This window comes from Trichechus manatus, unplaced genomic scaffold (genome assembly GCF_000243295.1).
Source record: "Trichechus manatus latirostris isolate Lorelei unplaced genomic scaffold, TriManLat1.0 scaffold00087, whole genome shotgun sequence".
In the NCBI taxonomy this organism is placed as follows: Eukaryota; Metazoa; Chordata; class Mammalia; order Sirenia; family Trichechidae; genus Trichechus; species Trichechus manatus.
This window is the reverse complement of record NW_004444023.1, coordinates 4,346,461-4,366,451: the sequence shown is the minus strand read 5'-3', so window position 1 is coordinate 4,366,451 and position 19,991 is coordinate 4,346,461. Positions and strand designations below refer to the sequence as shown.

General features: G+C 55.5%; 4 protein-coding genes across 4 annotated transcripts in view; 1 reads left to right on the top strand and 3 right to left on the bottom strand.

Moving 5' to 3' along the window:
- RUVBL2 (RuvB like AAA ATPase 2) overlaps positions 1-10,461 on the top strand; it is a 14,963-nt gene extending 4,502 nt beyond the window's left edge. Inside the window, exons 3-15 of the mRNA XM_004381669.3 lie at positions 1,297-1,352; positions 1,658-1,799; positions 4,528-4,657; positions 4,796-4,862; positions 5,957-6,063; positions 6,151-6,244; positions 6,650-6,773; positions 7,170-7,264; positions 7,349-7,467; positions 9,088-9,207; positions 9,584-9,713; positions 10,143-10,257; positions 10,360-10,461. Coding sequence (XP_004381726.1) covers positions 1,297-1,352; positions 1,658-1,799; positions 4,528-4,657; positions 4,796-4,862; positions 5,957-6,063; positions 6,151-6,244; positions 6,650-6,773; positions 7,170-7,264; positions 7,349-7,467; positions 9,088-9,207; positions 9,584-9,713; positions 10,143-10,257; positions 10,360-10,385 — 1,325 coding nt within the window. The 3' untranslated portion in view covers positions 10,386-10,461. The remainder of the gene's footprint in view (positions 1-1,296; positions 1,353-1,657; positions 1,800-4,527; positions 4,658-4,795; positions 4,863-5,956; positions 6,064-6,150; positions 6,245-6,649; positions 6,774-7,169; positions 7,265-7,348; positions 7,468-9,087; positions 9,208-9,583; positions 9,714-10,142; positions 10,258-10,359) is intronic.
- A 25-nt stretch (positions 10,462-10,486) lies between these two features.
- Positions 10,487-11,578, bottom strand: LHB (luteinizing hormone subunit beta). Its single transcript, XM_004381825.2, is given in 4 exon segments — positions 10,487-10,636; positions 10,638-10,856; positions 11,076-11,237; positions 11,564-11,578. Coding segments are annotated over 4 exon segments (546 nt in total).
- Positions 11,579-12,488: 910 nt separating this feature from the next.
- On the bottom strand, positions 12,489-15,925 carry SAXO3 (stabilizer of axonemal microtubules 3). The gene is given in 8 exon segments (XM_012557034.1): positions 12,489-12,677; positions 12,712-12,861; positions 13,173-13,194; positions 13,383-13,490; positions 15,075-15,111; positions 15,114-15,236; positions 15,336-15,536; positions 15,697-15,925. Coding segments are annotated over 8 exon segments (1,059 nt in total).
- A 2,456-nt stretch (positions 15,926-18,381) lies between these two features.
- NTF4 (neurotrophin 4) lies at positions 18,382-19,032 on the bottom strand. Its single transcript, XM_004381668.3, has one exon. It carries the CDS (start codon positions 19,012-19,014, stop codon positions 18,382-18,384), a length of 633 nt encoding a protein of 210 aa, XP_004381725.1. The 5' UTR covers positions 19,015-19,032.
- Positions 19,033-19,991: the final 959 nt, after the last annotated feature.

Below are 19,991 nucleotides of genomic sequence, written 5' to 3'. Positions count from 1 at the left end.
CATATGAATGTCTTTTTTTTTTTTTTTTTGGTGAAAATATACGTAGCCAAAGTTACACCATTTCAAAAGTTTCTACATGTACAATTCAGTGACATGGATTACATTTTTCCAGTTCTGTTGCTGTTCTCACTATCCTTTTCCGGATTATTCCATCAAGGTTTGGTCTTTTTTTATGAGTTGGACTTTTGTTCTACATTTTTCTCCAGCTCTGTGTGGGACCCTCTGTTGTGATCCCAGTCAGAGCAGTCAGTGGTGGTAGCTGGGCACCATCTAGCTGTACTGGACTTGGTGTTGTGAAGGCCGTGGTAGTTGTGGTCCATTAGTCCTTTGGAATTCTCCCTTGCTCCCGAAGGGGTGAGACCAGTGGAGTATCTTAGATCGCTGCTCACAGGCTTTTAAGACCCCAGACGCTACCCACTAAGGTAGAATGTAGAACATTTTCTTTATAAACTGTGTTATGCCAGTTGAGCTAGATGTTCCCAATACCATGGTCCCCACATTGGCTGTAATCTTTATGGGAGCAGATCACCAGGTCTTTTTCCCACAGAGGAACGGGTGGGTTCAACCCCTAACCCTTCGGTTAGCAACCAAGTGCTTAACTATTGGTGCCACCAGGGCTCCTTTGTAGTAGTGCAAAAGTAGCCATAGACAGTACGTAGATGTCTGTGTGCAGCTGTGTTCCAAAAAAACCTTTATGTGCAAAAACAGGTAGCTGGCCACAGGGCCATAGTTTGCCAAGCCCTGGTCTAGTGCAAAGTATGGGAATCCAGTCTTCACCATCCCACTGGCTTTGTGGTCTTGGGCAAGGGACCTAACCTCTCTGAGCCCCCATCTGTCCCCCCATCTGTATTATAGGATCATAGAGTTTAGTGAGGGCCTGGGGCCGTTGTTATGGAACCCTGGAAGCACTCCCAGGGCGAAAATGGCTCAAGCTTCCATTTCAAAGGGTTACGTCCAGTGACACGAGAACATTAGAGCCTGTGAGTGCCGTGTGGACCATAAACGAAGCAGTTGTGATAGTTAGCCCTTGCAGTTAATTACTGATGTGAACATATGATTCACCAGGTCTCAGTGATTTTCATCCAGCTAGGATATTACCCTGCAAGCAGCTCCAGCTTATTGAGCATTTACCATGTTCAGCCTTCCTGCTAGCAACCCTATGAGGTAGAGATTACTCTCCCCCCTCCGCAATTTGATCAAGGAGAAAACTAGGCCTCAGAGGGAAAGCCACTTACCTGAGGCTACACACTCACCAGAGCTGGCCATAACCTTGTCTCCTCATTTTCCCTCACACAGGCGCTCACTCCCACATCCGGGGGCTGGGGCTGGACGATGCCTTGGAGCCGCGGCAGGTACAGTGAGGGATGGGTATGAAGGTACCTCCATGGAAGCCTCGGGTGGGGAGTCCTCAGGGCCTGGGCTGTATGGGGTTATCTGATGTTCTTCCAGCCCTTTGGCCATGTATTTATGAAATTCATCCACAGGTGGAGTTACATTAATGTTAAAAAATTGGGGTAGGGGAGGTGAGAAGGTGTGCCAATCTACTGTCTGTGCCCCTTTTGTGGCTTTTCCCAGAAGCCCCTGCCAAAAGTGCTGCTTTCAGTTTCTATCACAGTCAGATGTTACCTTATTTCCTCTCTCACCTTCCACTCCACAGGCCTCCCAGGGCATGGTGGGACAGCTGGCGGCCCGACGGGCAGCCGGTGTGGTGCTGGAGATGATCCGCGAAGGGAAGATCGCCGGGCGGGCAGTCCTCATTGCCGGCCAGCCGGGCACTGGGAAGACGGCCATTGCCATGGGTAAGAGGCCGCACAGGGCAGGAGCTTTCCTGTTCTCTGCCGAATAATCCCTCTCGTGTAAGTCAAGGTCAGGTTCAGCCATGTTTTATAGAAAACCCAAAATGGTGCTGGCTTAAACACTCAAGAGTTCATGCTCACATAGAAGAATCTGGATTAGGTAATTTAGAGCATATTGATCAGTTCCACGAGGTTTTATATCTTCCTGCCTCTATATTCTCTGTACTTGCTTCCATGTCAAGATCACCACATGTTCCGAGAGGGCTGCCTAAGCTCCAGCCTTCTCACCCATACTCTAGGCAGCAGAAAGAAGAAGGAAGGTTATAATGAGGGTGTAGTTCCTAGAGGTAGCCTACTTTAAGCAGTTGTAGTGGGCAGCTTACACATTTTTGCTTCTATTTCATGGACCAGAACTTAATCGTATGGTCATACTCTGCTGCAAGGGAGGCTGGGACACTGCAAAAACTTTCTTTTTTTGTAAAATTTGGACTGTTGCTGCCTTAATTTAGTGGGGGTTCTGCAACTAAGGACAAAGGGGAAGATGGGCACTGGGTGACAACCAACAGTCTGTTGCAGTCCACTAGCAATTTGGGATCTTTTCACTCACAACTGCCCTTCATCCTTGTTAAACTCCTATTCATCCTTCAAAAGCCTTCGCAGGCATCTCCACCTTGTTGTAGCTTCTCTTGATTGAGTGAAAGTCCTCCCACTTCGGTGCTCAGACAGTAGGGCCAGGCAGTGGGAAGGTAACAAGCAGGTCTTCAGTTAAGATAAAGTAGTGTTCGTTCTGGTGCCCTAGTATGCGAGGCCTTGGGCCATCACTGGGGACACATGGATGAGTAATACCGAGGCCCTGACTTCAAGGAGCTCTTGGCCTGTAGGAAGTAGCTGTGACACATTCACTTCCAGGGTGGTGTGTGCTGTAATAGATGTAGCAGGGGATTGAGGCAGCTCCTGACCCGAGTTGGGGGGAGGAAGGGTAATGTAGTGGCAGTAGGTGGGGAGGCTTCCCAAATAAGTCAATACCTGAGCAAAGACTTGTAGGATGTCTGAGAATCTCCAGACAGACAATAGCGACCAGGATATCCAGGCACCAGATTTGGCACATGCAGTGACTTCTTCATCCATCCTTCAATCATTCCTCATCTCATAAATCCTGGTGAAGCCGTCCTCGAGCCAGGCCCTGTGCTGGAGAGGCTGTAAATCTGGTGAAAGTCCCCACGTGGTGTGGTTTGACACTCACCCTGCACCCATTCATTCAGCAGATACTTGCTGACCTCTGTGATAAGGGCCACTGTGGAGAGGAAGGCCAGGGGAGAGCCCAGTCCCTCCAGAGTCCCCTCACTGTGTGAGAAAGGGGACCTGGAAGAGTTCCTGCCTCACACAGGTCAGAGGGTTCAGAAACAGCCTGTTTTACGAGGAATTGCCACTGAGCTAGGCAGAGCCTCAAGAAGGGCAGCTGGGAGAGGAGGTCAGTGCTTGGAGTGGTTGCAGGAAACAGCCCACTGTCCACCAGCCAGCCCCCGGCCCAGCCTGCAGAGCAGGTCTGTCTGTCCCTGCACTGGTTCCAGGCCATGGGGCGGGTCATGGTTGAGCACCGGTGCCTGCCTGCCCTGTAATTGCTCCTGTGCGGAGCGCTGTCCTGTGCCGGGCACATGGTGTTGAGAATATACACAGCCGAGTGTACACCAATTCAGCAATTTCTGCATGTACAATTTCGTGACATTGATTATATTCTTCAAGTTGTGCGACCATTCTCACCCTCTTCCGAGTTGTTCCTCCCCCATTGTCTTAGTCATCTAGTGCTGCTCTAACAGAAAAACCACAAGTGGATGGTTTTAACAGAGAGAAGTATATTTCATTACAGTAAAGTAGGCTAAAAGGCCAAATTCAGGGTGTCAGCTCCAGGGGAAGGCTTTCTCTCTCTGTCGGCCTTCTCATCAATGTTCCCCTAGACTAGGAGCTTCTCCGTGCAGGGACCCCAGGTCCAAGGATACACTCTGCTCCTGGCACTGCTTTCTCAGTGGTATGAGGTTGTCCCCCCATCCCCTTTTATATCTCAAGAGATTGCCTCAGGACATGGTCCAATCTTGTAGACTGAGTCCTGCCTTACTTACACAACTGCCTCTCCTCCTCCGTCATTAACATCATAGAGATAGGACTTACAACATACAGGAAAATCACACAGTACTGGGAATCATGACCCAGCCAAACTGATACACACATTTTTGGGGGGGAATTATCCAATCCATGACACCCATCAGCATAAATTCACTGCCCTCTAAATTTCCTGTCTAATCTCGAGTTGGTGTTGTCTATTTGATTCCGTATAGATAGTTTTTAAAAGAGCACAATGCTCAAGGCAGATGTTCTTTACTAGTTAACTTGTTCTGTTATTGTCCCCGTTTTATACAGGGGGAAACTGAGGCTCAAGGAGCAGATGAGACTTGCCTAAGATCACACGGCCTTAAGCAATAGAGCCAGAGTCTGGCTCCAGAGCCATTGCTCTTAACTGCTCCTTCTGCCCTTTGGCCTCTGCCCCCTGGTCATCACCCTCAACTACTGAGGCTAAACAACTCTTAGAAGTTCGGAGCCAGGCTTAGTGAGCCTGTAGGGTTATGGGGGAGCTTCTAGTCCAGGCCTCTTGGTGCAGCCCCTTCTCCTTGCTTGGGAAGGTGTGGGGAACCTGGTGCTGGAGCCGCCCCCACCTACCCAGACCTCTCGTCCGCAGGCATGGCCCAGGCTCTGGGCCCTGACACTCCGTTCACGGCCATTGCGGGCAGCGAGATCTTCTCCTTGGAGATGAGCAAGACTGAGGCCCTGACGCAGGCCTTCCGGCGATCCATTGGCGTCCGCATCAAGTGAGCTGGGACCGGGGGTCAGGGCAGCACCACCTCCCTGCCCTTGCCGGCCTCTTCTTTGCCTGAGGGCTCATGGGAGTTAGCAATTCCCAAGGGGGCCGGCATTGGGCTCCCTCCCCTGATCTGCTATCTGGCTAGGGAGGAGACCGAGATCATCGAAGGGGAGGTGGTGGAGATCCAGATCGACCGGCCAGCCACGGGGACGGTGAGTCGGCTCCCTAGCCTGGCCACCTCCAACCCAGGGTAGGAGGGAGGGGTGTATGTCAATGCTGAGATCAGAATCCCAGGGAGTATTAGAGCTTCAGGTGGGAGCCACCTGCATGCCAGCAGAAGGGGGTCAGGGGAGTTGACCCTAGCAGCAGTTAAAACCAAGGCAGTAGAATGATAAGAAAAAAATAGGCCTGGAAGTTCTCCACAGGCTTTTTAACTGTCCTGTGGGATTTATGCACATTAGTACTGAAAGGCATTTCTGTCCAGTTTGCTTGATGAATGTGACTATTTTTCTTTTTTTTTAAGCCAAGAATTTAATTATTACTTTTTTAGTATAAAATCAAACTGAAATACAGAGAAATGCATAAAAGAAGTGTGTGGCTTGATGAATTATTGTAAGGCAAGTGCCTTTGTGCCCCTGGATGGTGCAAACAGTTAATGCACTCAGCTGCTCATTGAAAGACCGTTGGGTCAAGTCCATCCAGATGCACCCCAGAAGAAAGGCCTGGCGATCTACTTCTTAAAAATCTTTCATTGAAAACCCTATGGAGCACAATTTTACTCTGACACACAAGGATCACTATGAGTCAGAATCAGCTCGACAGCAACTGTTGTTTTTTTTTTAATGCCCCTGTAACTTCCCAAAGGAGCCCTGGTGGCACAGTGGTTAAGTGCTTGGCTGCTACCAAAAGGTTGGTGGTTCAAACCCACCAGCGGCTCCACAGAGAAAGAAATGGCAGTCTGCTTCCATAAAAATTTACAGCCTTTGAAACCCTATGGGGCAGTTACCCTGCCCTTTAGCGTTGCTACGAGTAGGAATCAACTCAAGGGCAATGGATTTGAAATTGACATAGAACCGCCCTCTGCACATATCGAAAGTGTACAATTTGTTAAGTTGCAGTGTACGTGCATATCCTGGAAGCCATTACCACAATCAAGATAGTGAACTTCCATCACCCCCAAAGTGTCGTTGGCACGTGCCTGTTTTGAAGCTGAGTAAACAAGCCTGGACAGGGCAGGAGGTGTCTGGCAGCATCGGGGAGGTGCGGGCCTTTTCTGAGCCCCTTCCCTGGCTCTCACCCCTCCCAGGGCTCCAAGGTGGGCAAGTTGACCCTCAAGACCACGGAGATGGAAACCATCTATGACCTGGGCACCAAGATGATCGAGTCCCTGACAAAGGACAAGGTCCAGGCTGGGTGAGCAGTAGCTGCTGGGTTGAGTGACAATGGCGGTGGGGCAGCTGGGCCCTTCCTCTCCTCACTCCTGCCTGCCCTCCCCTGCAGGGATGTGATCACCATCGATAAGGCCACAGGCAAGATCTCGAAGCTGGGCCGCTCCTTCACACGCGCTCGAGACTATGACGCCATGGGCTCCCAGGTGCGCTACGAGCTCTCGGGGGGACCCCACAACCCCGGATCACCGGGACGTCCCCATCTCTTCCATCACTCTGGGCCTCTAGGGTCTGGGTCCTCATGTCACTCGACCTCATGTCCCTGGTACTCCAGAGTCTTCTCTGTACCCCCAGGACAGCTGGGAGCCCCACAGCCTGGCACTTTGACTCTGTATCACCCCAGGAGCCCCCGTGTCCTTCAGTAGTCTTGACAACCCTGGTCTTGACCACCTCTGAGCCGAGGGTTTCTGGATGACCTCCATCATCTCCTGCCTCCCCCTAGAGTCCCATCTCCATTCCTGGGAAGCCCCAGTCTCCCCCAGACAGAGCCTCTTAGGGTCCCCCTTCATGCCCTCCTTGGCCCTTGTCTCTGCCCCACCCTTGCCCCGCAGACCAAGTTCGTGCAGTGCCCAGACGGGGAGCTTCAGAAGCGCAAGGAGGTGGTGCACACTGTGTCCCTGCACGAGATCGATGTCATCAACTCCCGCACCCAGGGCTTCCTGGCACTCTTCTCTGGTGAGGCCCACCCCACTCCGCCCTGGGCTGGAGGCTGCCCTCACACAGTCTCTGTCCCATGGCGCCCACCACCTCCGGCCCTCCAGTAGGACCCACCTACAACCTTGTGTTGTTTCTCTCTTCCTCAATCCCTGTTACTCCATCTGTAAGTTTGGCTCTTCCCTCCCTCTCGGTGGCTGGCTGCCTGCACCCATCAGGTGGTCCAATGGGGCTGCATCCCTGCCTTCTCTCCCTCCTGCCTTCTCTCTCTATCTCTGTTCCTCCTTTGTGGGGATGCGTCAGACTCCCTGGCCCTCCAATCCCTGTCATCTTTCAGGCCCCGGCATCCACCTTCTCTATTTTTACCCACCTCTGGGTGCTTCTTACTCCCCCTGAGGCCCCCCCTGCCTCCCACAGGTGACACAGGAGAGATCAAGTCAGAAGTCCGCGAGCAGATCAACGCCAAGGTGGCCGAGTGGCGCGAGGAGGGCAAGGCAGAGATCATCCCTGGGGTGAGTGGCCAGGGCTGGCTTCCGGGGTGGGGGCTGCACTGGGGTTGCGGATGGCAAGTTTAACACACGTCCCAATGACTCTAGGTGCTGTTCATCGATGAGGTCCACATGCTGGACATCGAGAGCTTCTCCTTCCTCAACCGGGCGCTGGAGAGTGACATGGCGCCTGTCCTCATCATGGCCACCAACCGCGGCATCACCCGGTGAGCCGGCCACAGGCGCCTCAAGAGTCCTGGGGAAAGTGAGGTGCCCTGGGCAGTGGCTGTGGTCATAGGTCACAGTAGTAGCAGCAAACGGGACATTTATTGAGCACTATGTTGGCAGAGGACAGGCTTAGCTGCTGTAACAAAGATACGCATTGCTGTAGTGGCTCAGACAAGGTGTTTTTTTCCCCCAAACAATCTCACCCAAGGTAGGCGGGTGGTCCGGGCCGGGCAGGCGGCTCCGCTCCATACGATGTCCAAGGGCCACGTTCTTTTTGTGTTGTCGCTCCCGTATCTTATAAGCTGCGGCTCCTAAACTGTGCAGTGAGTCACCCTGTGGTGCTGCAGCCCCGTTAGGAGCGCTGCGGGACTTTGCCACTTGTGAGGGACTCACAGTGTGACACCTGTTGGACACTCAACAACTGTAGACCAGTTGTTTAGATCTAACAACTTAATGAACAGAACTGTTAGTATTTTCCTTGGTCTAAGGATGCCGTGGAAAGATTTCTGAGACCCAAAGGTACTGTGCTGTGATAAAGTTTAGGAACCTCTGGACTAGGGTGTTATTCCCTACATCTGCCTTTCAGCTCACAGGGAAGGAAGTGGAGGGCAAGTAGCCTCCTGCCAGGCTGTGGCCCAGAGGTCGCACCTAGCACGCCTGACTTTGGGGGTGAGGGGTGGGCTGAGGGAGGCCATCTCCAGTGCTGCAGCCGCCTGTCCAGCTGAAAGGAGGCAGTGGGGGTGGCTCTCACTAGATGGAAGAGGGGAATGGCTGGGGGTGGGCAGTGGTAAGTTTGCCAGGCTCTGTGCTTGGCACTTTTCCTGGATTAACTCCTTGGACCCTCAGAGGAAGCTCAGGTGGTATTTTACAGATCAGGAGCTCTCATTGCACAGTGTTGAGTGCACAGCTGCTGACCGAAAGATTGGTGGTTCCAACCCACCAGCAGCTCTGTGGGAGAAAGATGTGGCAGTCTGCTCCCATAAAGATTTACAGCCTAGGAAACCCTATGGGGCAGTTCTACCGTCCTTTAGGGTCACTATAAGTCGGAAACGACTCAATGGCAAAGGGTTTTATTTTACAGATCAGGACAGCGAGGGAGAGAGAGGCCCAATGGCTTGCCCAAGGTTGCATGTCTAGAAGGTGGCAAGGCAGGGATTTGATCTCCGAATGTTGAGGGGTTGAGAGAGAGAGACAGGGTAATGCCAGGAGCGCGTCTGGAGGGATGCGGGTGAGGGCATGGGAACTGCTCCAGGCGTCTCCTAGGAGGAGGCAGCAAACATTTCCTGGGCGCCCACTCTGTGCTAGGCCCTAATACAACAGGGGACAAGCTTGGTAGAGGCCCTTCCTGCAGAGCTTGTGTCAGGCAGGGTGGGACCTTGATGTGGTAATCCCAGATGTGGGTAAGTAGGTAAAGCCAGCCCAGCTGTGCCCAGGGCCCCTCAGGATTGACGCAGGAAGGTGACACGAGCTGGGTGCTGAAGGTTAAGCGGTGTTTGGCCCAGTGAGTGGGTGGCCAGTGGGGGTTGGGGGTGAATGGGAGTGTTCAGACAGAGGGATGGATGAGCCAGGGCCCTGCTGGGTTCCAGGAGGTCCCCTGACAGTGCCCTGCACCTCCCCAGCATCCGGGGCACCAGCTACCAGAGCCCACACGGCATCCCCATTGACCTGCTCGACCGGCTGCTCATCATCTCCACCTCTCCCTACAGCGAGAAGGACACGAAGCAGATCCTCCGCATCCGGTGTGGTCCCGGGGCTCGGCCAGGCAGGGCCTGAGGCAGGGCTGCCGTCCTCCCTCTTCATAAATGGGAAACTGAGGTCTGGGGAGGAGGGGGGACTGGCCCCAGGTCTCTGGGCCTGCCTCGGACCCAGAGTGGGGGCTGCTGTGGGGCAGGATGGGGGTTCCCAGGCTTTAGACCTGGCCCAGTCTAGACTTCCGTGGCTCTTCTAGCCTCGGCATCCTGTTCTGAGGACACAGACTCCACACTCCTCTAGGAGGTTCCTCGCACGTGGAGGAAGAGCTGGTGGCCCAGACAGGCCAGGGAGTTGCCGCAGCCACCCCTTGGCTGCAGTCGGGGGCTGGCCCTGGCTGAGCCCCTACCCCCCGCCCACCGACAGGTGTGAGGAAGAAGATGTGGAGATGAGCGAGGATGCCTACACGGTGTTGACTCGTATTGGTCTGGAGACCTCATTGCGCTACGCCATCCAGCTCATCACAGCTGCCAGCCTGGTGTGCAGGAAACGCAAGGTCAGCCAGCGGAGTGAGCTGGAGAGTTGGGGCGGCTAGCCAGCTGTGAGCAGTCACGCACCAGGGCTGGGGTGGGGCGCTGGGTTTAATCCTAGAGTCTACATTGTTGAAGACAGGGAATTTCTGCCCATCATGTTTGTCTCTTATCTTCAGGCCTGGCACTTAGTAGGTGCTCAGTAAATATCTGTTGAACACAAATAGATGCTGTTAGGTCCATCTTACAGATGAAGAAATTGAGGACTGGAGAGGTTGAGCCTAGACCTAGGTGGTGGTGGAGCAGGATTTGAACCCAGGCAGTCTGGCCCAGAGCCCTGTCCTCACCCACCACCCTCTGCTGCCTGGAGGATTGAGGGGGCAGGAGCTTGGCTCTGTGTGTGGTGGGCATCACGGGGGTTGGGGAAACCCACTGAGGCCTTGCCCTCCCCCCAGGGCACAGAGGTGCAGGTGGATGATATCAAGCGAGTCTACTCGCTCTTTCTGGATGAGTCACGGTCCACACAGTACATGAAGGAGTACCAGGATGCCTTCCTCTTCAATGAGCTCAGTGAGTGCTCGTCCCCCCCACGGGAGGGGAAGGAGGGGGCCTGGCCCCAGGCCCTGCTGGCCGGGCGGCTCTGACAACGGGCCTACCCCCTTCTCTCCACAGAAGGCGAGACCATGGACACCTCCTGAGCTGACGTCCCCCTCCCCAACCCATTTTCTACCCAAGTTCTACACTGTGACTTTGTATAAAATGGTTCTGAAACTGGACTGTTCATGCATGTGTGCATGTGTTAGCTCCCAAGCCCACAGAAAGACACCCACAGAAGGCTGGTTGGAGAAGCCTTTATTGGGAAGGGAGAGAAGGAGCAGCTGCTGGCTCTGGGAGTGGGCAGGGCGTGGGGGACTGGGGAAGGGTCCTTAGAAGAGGAGGAGGCCTGGAAGGTGGGGGCTGTCACAGGCCGCAGGCTGGGCCCTGGGGCCACCGCAGTCAGAGCTGCTGAGGCGGCAAGGCCCACACCAGCAGCTGAGGGCTACAGGGAAGGAGACCATGGGGTCCACGCCGGGTGGGCAGCCAGGCAGCCGGATGGAGGCAAAGCGCAGCTCGCGGTACGTACACACGGGCTGTGGCACAGGCGGCAGGGCAGCCGGCAGCACCCGCACCTGGAGGCCATAGGTGGGGGCAGGGGTGCACAGGTGTCTGCCTGGAGCCAGGTCCTCACCTGACCTCTGTGCTGCCCTCCAGAGATCTCAAATTAAGGTGTCTAGGGGACCCTCTGCACCCTCCCACACACGAGCAGTGACCCCACCTCCTGGGGCCTGGGACACTGTCCAGCCACGCTGCCCCCTCCTGGTCTCCAGCGCTGGCTCCCAGCTGCTCACCATGCTTGGGCAGTAGCCGGCACAGATGCTGGTGGTGAAGGTGATGCAGACAGGGCAGGCCTCTTTCTCCGCAGCTAGGGTGGCGTTGATGGGCCGGCACAGTGGCCGAAGTGGCCCCCTGGATGCCCACACCCCGCCCAGCAGGAGCCACAGCAGCAGCCCCTGGGGCAAGGCAGTACCTCAGGCCAGGCAGAGACCCCACTCTGAGCCCTCACCTTCCACCCTGCATCACACTCATTCAGGGCCCGGCCCTCCCCTTTGACCAGCCATCCCTGACATCTGCCTTCAGGGTCCAACTTGCAGCCCAACCCCCATACCAGGGCACCCCAGATAACCAACATTTCAGACCTCAGCATCAGGCCCTGCCCAACCCCTTCCCTCCTGGGCAGAAGCTGTTCACTGCCTTCTAGAAAGAGGCCCCTTTCCTTGGGGCACCAGGTCACAGCATTCTGTCCCTTTTCGTCCCAGGCATGGCCCCACAATCTCACCTGGAGTGTCTCCATCCTCAGTGCCTCCCCCACCTCCTCTATCTGGCCTTATACCTGTGCACTGCGGGGGAAGCAAGGCCACTGGGCTGCGGGGGCATGGTGAAGTAACCTGGACACTAATCCCCCCTGGGGGCGAGAAGTGGACAAGGTCAACAGCACCCAACCCCCACTGAGTGAGATACCTGCGGTGACGTGGACTTCACACTCAGGCTTTAGGTGCCAGAGAAGTCGTTGGAGGTACAGGAAGTAGGGTAGAGGAAGCCGTTAGCTGTACCCCCTTCCCGTGGAGCCCCACTTCTCAGCCCGTTGCTGCAGCCAGCCCCCTCCGACCAAGAAACGCTGATGAGCTGTGGCTTCAACTGTGCTCCAGCCGACAAAGCCAGAAAGGCAACCATTCTTGTGCCAGGGTCTCCCCATTGCTATGCCCAGAGGCGAGGCTGCCTACACCCAGACGTCGCCCAACAAGGGATTTAGCCAGAGCCCATCTACGCCATGCCCACTCCCCCAGCAGCCAGGATGCCTGGATTGCCCTGGGACTTGGTTTAGGCTATTTAACTCTGTCTTTGATTAACAGGGAAATCTGTATGGTGTACTGGTTAAGAGCTATGGCTGCTAACCATAAAGGTCGGCAGTTCAAATCCACTAGGTGCTCCTTGGAAACTCTATGGGGCAGCTCTACTATGTCCTATAGGGTCGCTACGAGTCTGAGTCGGCTCGACCGCAGCTGTTTTGGGTTTTTTGGTTTTTGATTGACAGGAGTCCCGCCCCCTCCACGACAGGGGGCGTGTGTGGTCCCGCCCACACCGCTAAAAGAAACAATGGGCGTGTCCCAGGCTCGGCCCCACCTTCGCATGGCTGGCTGGGCTCTCCGCTCGGCCTCGCCCGGCGCTCTGGGGGTGAGTCCAGGGCAGGGCTGGCGGGCAGCCTAGACCAGCGCGGGCTTGCCGCTGCCGTAGTGTGAGTTCTCGGTGCGGTAGGCTTGCAGCACGCTGTGAATGGCCGGCACTGGCTTCCAGTGGGGACCGCCCCAGGGCGCCTCCAGCGGGCAGAAACGGTCGAGCCCGCGGAGTGGGTGCAGTGGGGGGCTATACGACTCTTGGGCCAGAGACAGCGCCTCGTGGTGCGGCACGGCCGGCGGCACCGGGCGCACGCGGGGCACGCGGATCCGTGGCGGCCGGGGAGGCCGAGAGGAGCGCGGACAGGGCGGCCGCTGTGGGCCGTGGCCCCAGGCCTGGGGCGTCTCCTCGAAGCTCCAGTAGGTCAGCGAGTCCTTGCAGGCGTATCTGGACAACTCCTTCCTGGTGGGGGTGGGGGGTGGGGAGTAGGACGGGGAGGGCACAGTTGGATCCTCGGGCCCTGAGGAGCCTGCAGACCCGAACTCCTGCGTTTCGAGGCGAGGACACAATTTTTTGGAGTCCAGATGTTGTCTGGGACCGCTTAGGAAGGATGGGGCCGGGGACTCGTAGCCTGGATTCCTGGGTCCTTGAGGTACTGAGGGCTTTTGCATCAGTGGCAAGTAGCTAGGGGCCCAGATACTGAAGGAGGCCCACTCTGGATCCTCAGAATGCGCCCCCAGATCCTGACCCCCTCTGGGTGTCTTTGCCCCTACCGCAGGTTTCTGAGGGTTGACACTACGGGCATCTGGGTGCCGGAAACAGGTAGGGGCTGGGGTCTTAACTTCTGGTTCATGCGTGTGCAGGAGCTAGCTGAAGGCTGAGACTACAAAGCAGAGAAGGGGAACTGATCCCCAGGGGCGTCCCACTGGCCTGTGCGTGGGCTGTGTGTGCAGGGGGGCGGTGGGGCGAGCACCCGGTCTCACTTCGGGTAGGCGCGGAAGTCGCCGGCCGTGGTGGTCAGGTAGAGCTGATGGCGGTCCAGGATGCCCTGGTCGGATACGGTAAAAGGCTGGCCGGCCAGCTCGGAGTTCCTAGTCCAGGGAACAAGAGCCTGCGGATTAGATCGGGGAAGGTGGGATGAGCAAGAGAGGTTTCATATTCCCATTCCAAACCCCAAGTCCCGCCCCCAGACTCAGAATCCTTCCTGCCCAGTCTCGTGACAGGGCACTTTAGTTTCGCTCCCCAATCAGAATCCTTGCTAGTCTCTTCCCCCAAATCCAAACACTTCCCACACCGCCAAGAACTCCAAGCCAAGCCCCTAGCCACAAAAAAAACCTTCCCGGCTCCCCTCCCATACTCAAACCTTACTGGTCCCGCCACTGGAACTCAGCAGCTTCTTGGCTCTTCCCATTCCAGAAAGCCTAGCCCCGCCTTTCGCCCAAGGAACTCCCCTGGCCCGTCTTAGAATATTCTAGTCCCGCCTTCAGGTGCAGAGCGCCACCTAGCCTGCCCCCACGGACAGACTGCCACCTACCTCTGCCCGAGGGTTTCGAACCGGTTCGGTCCGTTTCGAACTCCTGCTGAGTATTTTAATTTCCATCCCAGATATACTGAATTAGAATCTACATTTTAACAAGATCCCCAGGTGATTCTTATGTATAATAAATTTTGAGAACGACTGCTATATATACTAGTGATTCTCAGAATTGGTACCTAACCAGCAGCATTAGCATTGCCTGGGAATTGTTAGAAATGCAAATTTTCAGCAGAGGTTCAAAGCGGAACAAACCAGTTAGAAGTCCTGCTCTTCCCTCAGCCTCTGAAACCCTCCTGCCAGGCCCCAGGTTCTACTAGTTACCCGCCAGCCTCAGAGCCTGGATTTCAGGTCTCCTGTTCTTTCCTTAGAAACCCTGGTGGCATAATGGTTAAGAGCTGGGCTGCTCACCAAAAGGTCAGCTGTTCCAATCCACCAGGCGCTCCTTGGAAACCCTATGGGGCAGTTCTACTCTGTCCTATACAGTAGCTGTGAGTCGGAATTGACCGCAACGGGTTTGGTTTTTTGGGGGGTTCCCTCCTCGGGAGCCCTGGTGGCACAGTGGTTAAGAGCTCGGAATCTACCAGCCGCTCCTTGGAAACTCTATGGGACAGTTCTGTTCCGCCCTATAGGGTCGCTATGAGTCGGAATCGACTGGGCAACGGGTTTGGTTTTTTGGTTTGGTTCCCTTCTCGAGGAGCCCTGGTGGCACGATAGTTAAGCACTCTGCTAACTGAAAGATGAAAGGGGGAGTTGAACCCACCAGCTGCTCCTCAGAAGAAAAGACCTGACGATCTGCTCCCATAAAGATTTCAGCCTATGAAACCCTATGGGGCAGTTCTTCTCTGTCCTACAGGGTCGCTATGAGTCAGAATCACTGGACAGCAACGTGTAGGGGGTTCACTTCTCCTTCGGACACCGCCCATAAAAACCCAAGGCCCTCCCCCACCTCTGTAACCGACCTTAGAAGCTTAACCCACGCCCCTAGCCTAAAAATTCCCTCTGGCCGGGCTCCTGGGATTTCCTAGCCACGTGCCTATCCTCAGAAGCCCTTGCCTAGCCTTGGAGCGCCCCAGGAGCTCCAAGCTCCGCCCCCTCACCCCCCCCCCCACAGTGGCCAGCACCGCCCCCGCTCTGCGACCTGCGAAGGGCCTCTGCGGTGGTGGTCCGCAAGCTCCAGGGGTTGGGGCCCGATGTGAAAGGTGGCGCGCGGATCCAGGTCGGGCCAGCCGGTGTACTGCGCCCTCATTTCGCTGCAGTGGTGCTTCGTGATCAGAGGGAGGCGCCAGCCTCTGTGTTTGAGCTGCGGGAAGGCGACACGGAGACCCAACGTGAGGGCACAGGGGACACCAGTGCCGTCCTTGTCCTGTCCCCGCCCTGCCTCGACATCCCACAATCTTACCTTTTCCCCTAAATCCTTGATCCCCACAGTTCGCATGGGGTCCCCTGGCTCTGGGGCCTTGGGCTGCGCGCAGGGGCCGCCATGGGTCTTGGGCACGTGAGCCGAGCCCGAGGTGGTCTCCCACCTGCTGACGACCTCGTCGAAAGCCCAGATGTGCGGACCTTGCTTTGCGGCCGGGGGTAGGGGCTCCGCGACCGTGGACTGGAAGAGGCGCAGGACGTCAGCGCAAAAGACCTAGGAGTCCAGGCTCCCCAACCTAGTCCTCTTCCAGTAGAGTCCCAGCCCTTTCCTCCCTCAACTGCATCCAACTTCCCTCCTCCCTCAGACAGGAACCCAAGACCCACTCTCCCTGTCTCAACACCCAGCCCCTCCTCCTTCAGACACAAGCATTTGGGCCCCCAGCCCATCTGGCCCAGGAGCCGGAGTCCTTTCACCTGCACAGTGGGCGAGGGAAAGGACACGGATGGGATAATGCGGTGGCCGACACCGCTGCTGGTGAGGTGCCTTTCGGACCAGGATCCAGGCACCTCCGTCCAGGAGATGGGAGGCCACAGGGAGCAATACCGCAGAGCTAGGGTCCCACCGGCCATGGCTCCACCCCCACTCCGTGGCCCAGCAGGAGCAGGCTTGTTGTTGTTGCCCCAGGTAACAGAACCCGCATACCTCACATCTAGCCAATGGAGGGCTGCAGGCATGTAGATTTATCACGTGAGAAAGAGACCCAGGGACAGATACTGGGACCCAGAGAGGCAGACAGAAACCTAGAGAAAGTTTGGGGGAGACCTAGAAAGAGAAAGGCAGAGACCCAGGGGTGGGGATGAGGTGAGGACAGAAGTCCAGGGAGAGACTTTCAGGGATCCATAGAAAGGAGGACAGAGACGGATGGGGGTGGGGGTGGGCGGGGATAGAGACCCAGAGAAAAGGGGACAGAAACCTAGAGAGAGGGATAGAGACCCAGAGAGAGAGGGGGACAGGGACTCAGAGAGGGGGAACAGAGAACAGAGAGAGGAGGACAGAGACCTGGGGGTAGGCTCAGAGATCCAGAAAGGGAAGATGAGGAACCCAAAAGGCGAGGGGGACAGAGTCCACTCAGAGCATAAGGGAGTCCATGAGGAGCACCCCACTTTCCTCTGGACGCAGACCTCTGAGTCGCTTCCTCCCTCTGCCAGGCTGGCTGCCCACTCGGGGGGTAACGATTTCCAGACTTCTCAGAACCTCCGCTGGCTCACCCTCCGTCCCTCCCAGTCTGTGAGGCCCGCCCTGTCTGTCTTTGATTTGGTTGAAAACTTCCACCTGGGTATGCGGGTGGGTGACAAGGGAGAGACCCACAGAGAAATACTTAGGGAAAAGAGAGAAAAGGACACGAAGAGAGCTTTAATGACTGAGAATTAAATACACAAAGGAATGGGTAGAGACAGTGAAGGAAGAAGACAGGGATAGAGAGAGAGCTACTGACCTAGGGACAAGAGACACAGGAAGTGAGACACAGGGAGGCCACACATGAGAGTGGGGACCAGAGATCGAGAAAGCAGAGATATAGAAACAGAGGCAGCCAGACCCCTCCCAACCTTCCCCCTAACCCTCCCCAGGGATCCAGTCTGTGTTGGTGGGGGAAGGGGAATGTCTATGTCCCTAGCTCAAAGGTGGCCCTAAAAGAATGTGTGTATGTACATGCGTGAAGGTCCCTGGGTGGTGCAAACAATTTACGCTGGATTACTAATCTAAAGGTTGGCAGTTCAAACCCACCCAGGCCATGGAAGAAAGTCCTGGTGATCTTCTTCCCTAAAGATTACAGCTAAAAAAAAAAAAAAACCTATGGAACAGTTCTACTCTGTAGTACATGGGGTTGCCACGTGTTGGAATCAACTATACAGTGAGTTTGTTTTTGGTTTGGAGTGTGTGTTAGCAACAGGGATGGGGCTGTGGAGTGGTTATACATGAAGGGTTGTCCTGAGGGTGTGGGGCCTGCCCCTGGCTTCCCTCCTCACCCACTCCTTTTAAAGGCCTCTGCCTCCTTGGCCCCATGATCTCATCCTATCAGCCCATTCTTCAGGCAGAGAAAACTGAGGCTGCCTTCTACAGCCTGGCCCAGGGTCCCACTGTCCCACCATTCAGGCTTTGGGGGCCTTTCTCTAGTCGGATTTTCTTGACCCTACTATAGGGTTGCCATGAGTCGGACTCGACTCGACGGCAACAGGTTTGGGTTTTTTTTTTTGGTACTCAAGGCCTTTCAGTGTCCCAGTGACCCCTGATCCTAACTAGGGACAGGCCAACAGGTCAAAACCTGTTGTCCTACTCAAGCTGCACGATTTTAAGGTCTGTTTCTTTCCCATTGTGGGGTAAAGGCTGAGGTGGGGATGGGAGAGATAGAAACCTGACTCCAACTCCCTGCCCAGGGCTGAATTCTCCAGCATCCTCACCTCCTATCATCCAACCTTACTTGTACTCCCCCTGTGATGGGTGGCTCACTACTTTTCAAGACAGTTCCAAAGTTCTAAACCAACACTTGTCCACTCTGACAAGCAAGATTTCTCATTCGAAAGCCCCAGCTCCCAGATACTCAAAGGCCTTTCTGTGAGGTCATGTTCTCAAGGTCTTCTGGCTGGTTCTAGGCTGTCCCACCCCCTTATTGACATATCACCCTTTTTATCCCTTTCTCCAGGGTGAGCCAGGCAGTATCCTCTGAAAATAAGGGGTGAGCAACTTAGAAGCTGAGGGCCTCCAATGGTCAAATCCATGAGAGTTATCTGATAAGTTATATATTAGAGCTGATAAAGAGTAAGCACTCAATAAATATTGGCTATTAATTATTATCATCATCATCATTACCCTCAAGTTTCTCCAGCAGAACTCCTATTCATCTTTCAAAACCCCACTTGGTTTCATCACCTGTCCTGCACAGAATGAGCTCTCAAAATCAGAGAGCTGAGATTTGGCATGCATTTGACAGGTTTGCAAACTGAGGCCCCCAGTGTAGCCAGGCCTTCCCCAAGGTCCCTCAGCATCCAGGTGTTCTTCCTTGGCCTGTCTGTTCCCGGGCCCAGCCTCAGGCCCGGCCAGTACGGCTGAGGAGTGTGCAGACGCAGGCAGTGTCAATTCGAATCCATCTCCAGCCCACGCGGCCCTGGGCATCAGCAGTCAGCGCCCGCACATAGGACTGCTTGGCCTTGCACTCCGACACCCAGTGTCGCCGATCCACACCCCGGCAGCCCCCGCTACCCCCACCGGGGCCACCTTCCTCAGCGCTGTCCACCTTGCATCGGGTCTCAAAGAAGTACTGGCGGAGGGGGCTGCCGCCAGCTGCAGGCACCTCGCCCAGCACCTCCACCTCGCGCCCACGCAGGTCCACGGCTGTCCGGCGGTCTGTTACCCAGCCACTGACCGCATCGCACACAGCCAGTTCACCCCGGCGACTGGCCGGTGCTGTCTCGCTCACCCCGCGGCGACTGCGGTTGGCTGGAATGCCTGCAGGCTCCCCGAAGGCCCCAGCCTCCAACACGAAGAGCAGAGGGGGCCCTGCGGGGGCACCCCGGGACAGGGCTACTCGGGGGGACAGGAGGTCCCACTCAGGGGCCAGAAATGGGGGCAGTGGTGTGGGTGGGGGATGGGGCTCTGATGGGATGCTGGGGAGGAAGAAGAGGAGGAGGAAGAGGAGGGAGCCTGAGGAGTTGGGGAGCATCTTGCTGAGCACCTGAAGAGAGAGAAGGGGGCTGGGGTTAGAGAAGACTGCAAAAGCTGGGAACCCCAGGGGGGCCTGCATGTCAGAACTTTGGGGAGGCCTTTGTTCTAGAACTTTTGGGGAACCTATACTCTGGGACTTGGATAATACCCAACTTCTAGAATAGTAAAAAATATCTATTACTATTACTAATAATGAGGACCCATGGGTGGTGCAAACAGTTAAGCGCTCGACTCAAAAGGTTGATGGTTCAAACCCACCCAGAGGTGGCTTGGAAGAAAGGCCTGGCAATCTGCTTCCGAAAGGTCACAGCCTTGAAAACCTTATGGAGCACAGTTTTACTCTGCGTCGCCATGAGCTGGAATTGACTCGACGGCAACTAACAATAATAACAACAGTAATAATAACAAACAAATGAAGAAACACAGGCTCAGAAAGGTTCATGACTGGCACCAGGTCACACAGCTAGCAAGTGACAGTGATGGGACTTGAACCCACGCTGGGCAACTTCACTCACCCATCTTACCTCTATAACCCTGAGGAACCCCAAATCCCGCTGCTTGGAGGTGTGAGTTCCAAAATTTTGAGAAAGGCCAAGTTCTGGAATCCAGGGGAGACCCAAGTTCAGTTGAAAACTGCCACTAACAAGACAATACACTCCCCCTCTCAGGCAAAGCCTCAGTTTCTCTGTCTGTGAACTAGACCCAGGGCTGGGAGATGCTGGTGGGGGCGTGGCTATTGCAGCTTCTCTACAATATTCTGTAAGCCTATGGATTTGGGAAAGGTATCCTGGAGAGGGCTGGGAAGCAGCGGGTGGTTACCAGACCTGTCAGCACCTCCTCCGCCTCCGAGCTCCCGGGCTGGGGGCCCCCAGGCTCCAGGGGGCCCCTGTGAGGGACACAGGTGGCCCCCTCCTCCCTGACATTTCAGGAGAGGGAGGGGGCAACCACCTAGGGAAAATGAGGGAACAGATGGGT

What these genes read in the sequence shown, in the direction of transcription:
- NTF4 (XM_004381668.3), bottom strand. Translation starts at nt 19,014, where the DNA reads ATGCTCCCCAACTCCTCAGGCTCCCTCCTCTTCCTCCTCCTCTTCTTC.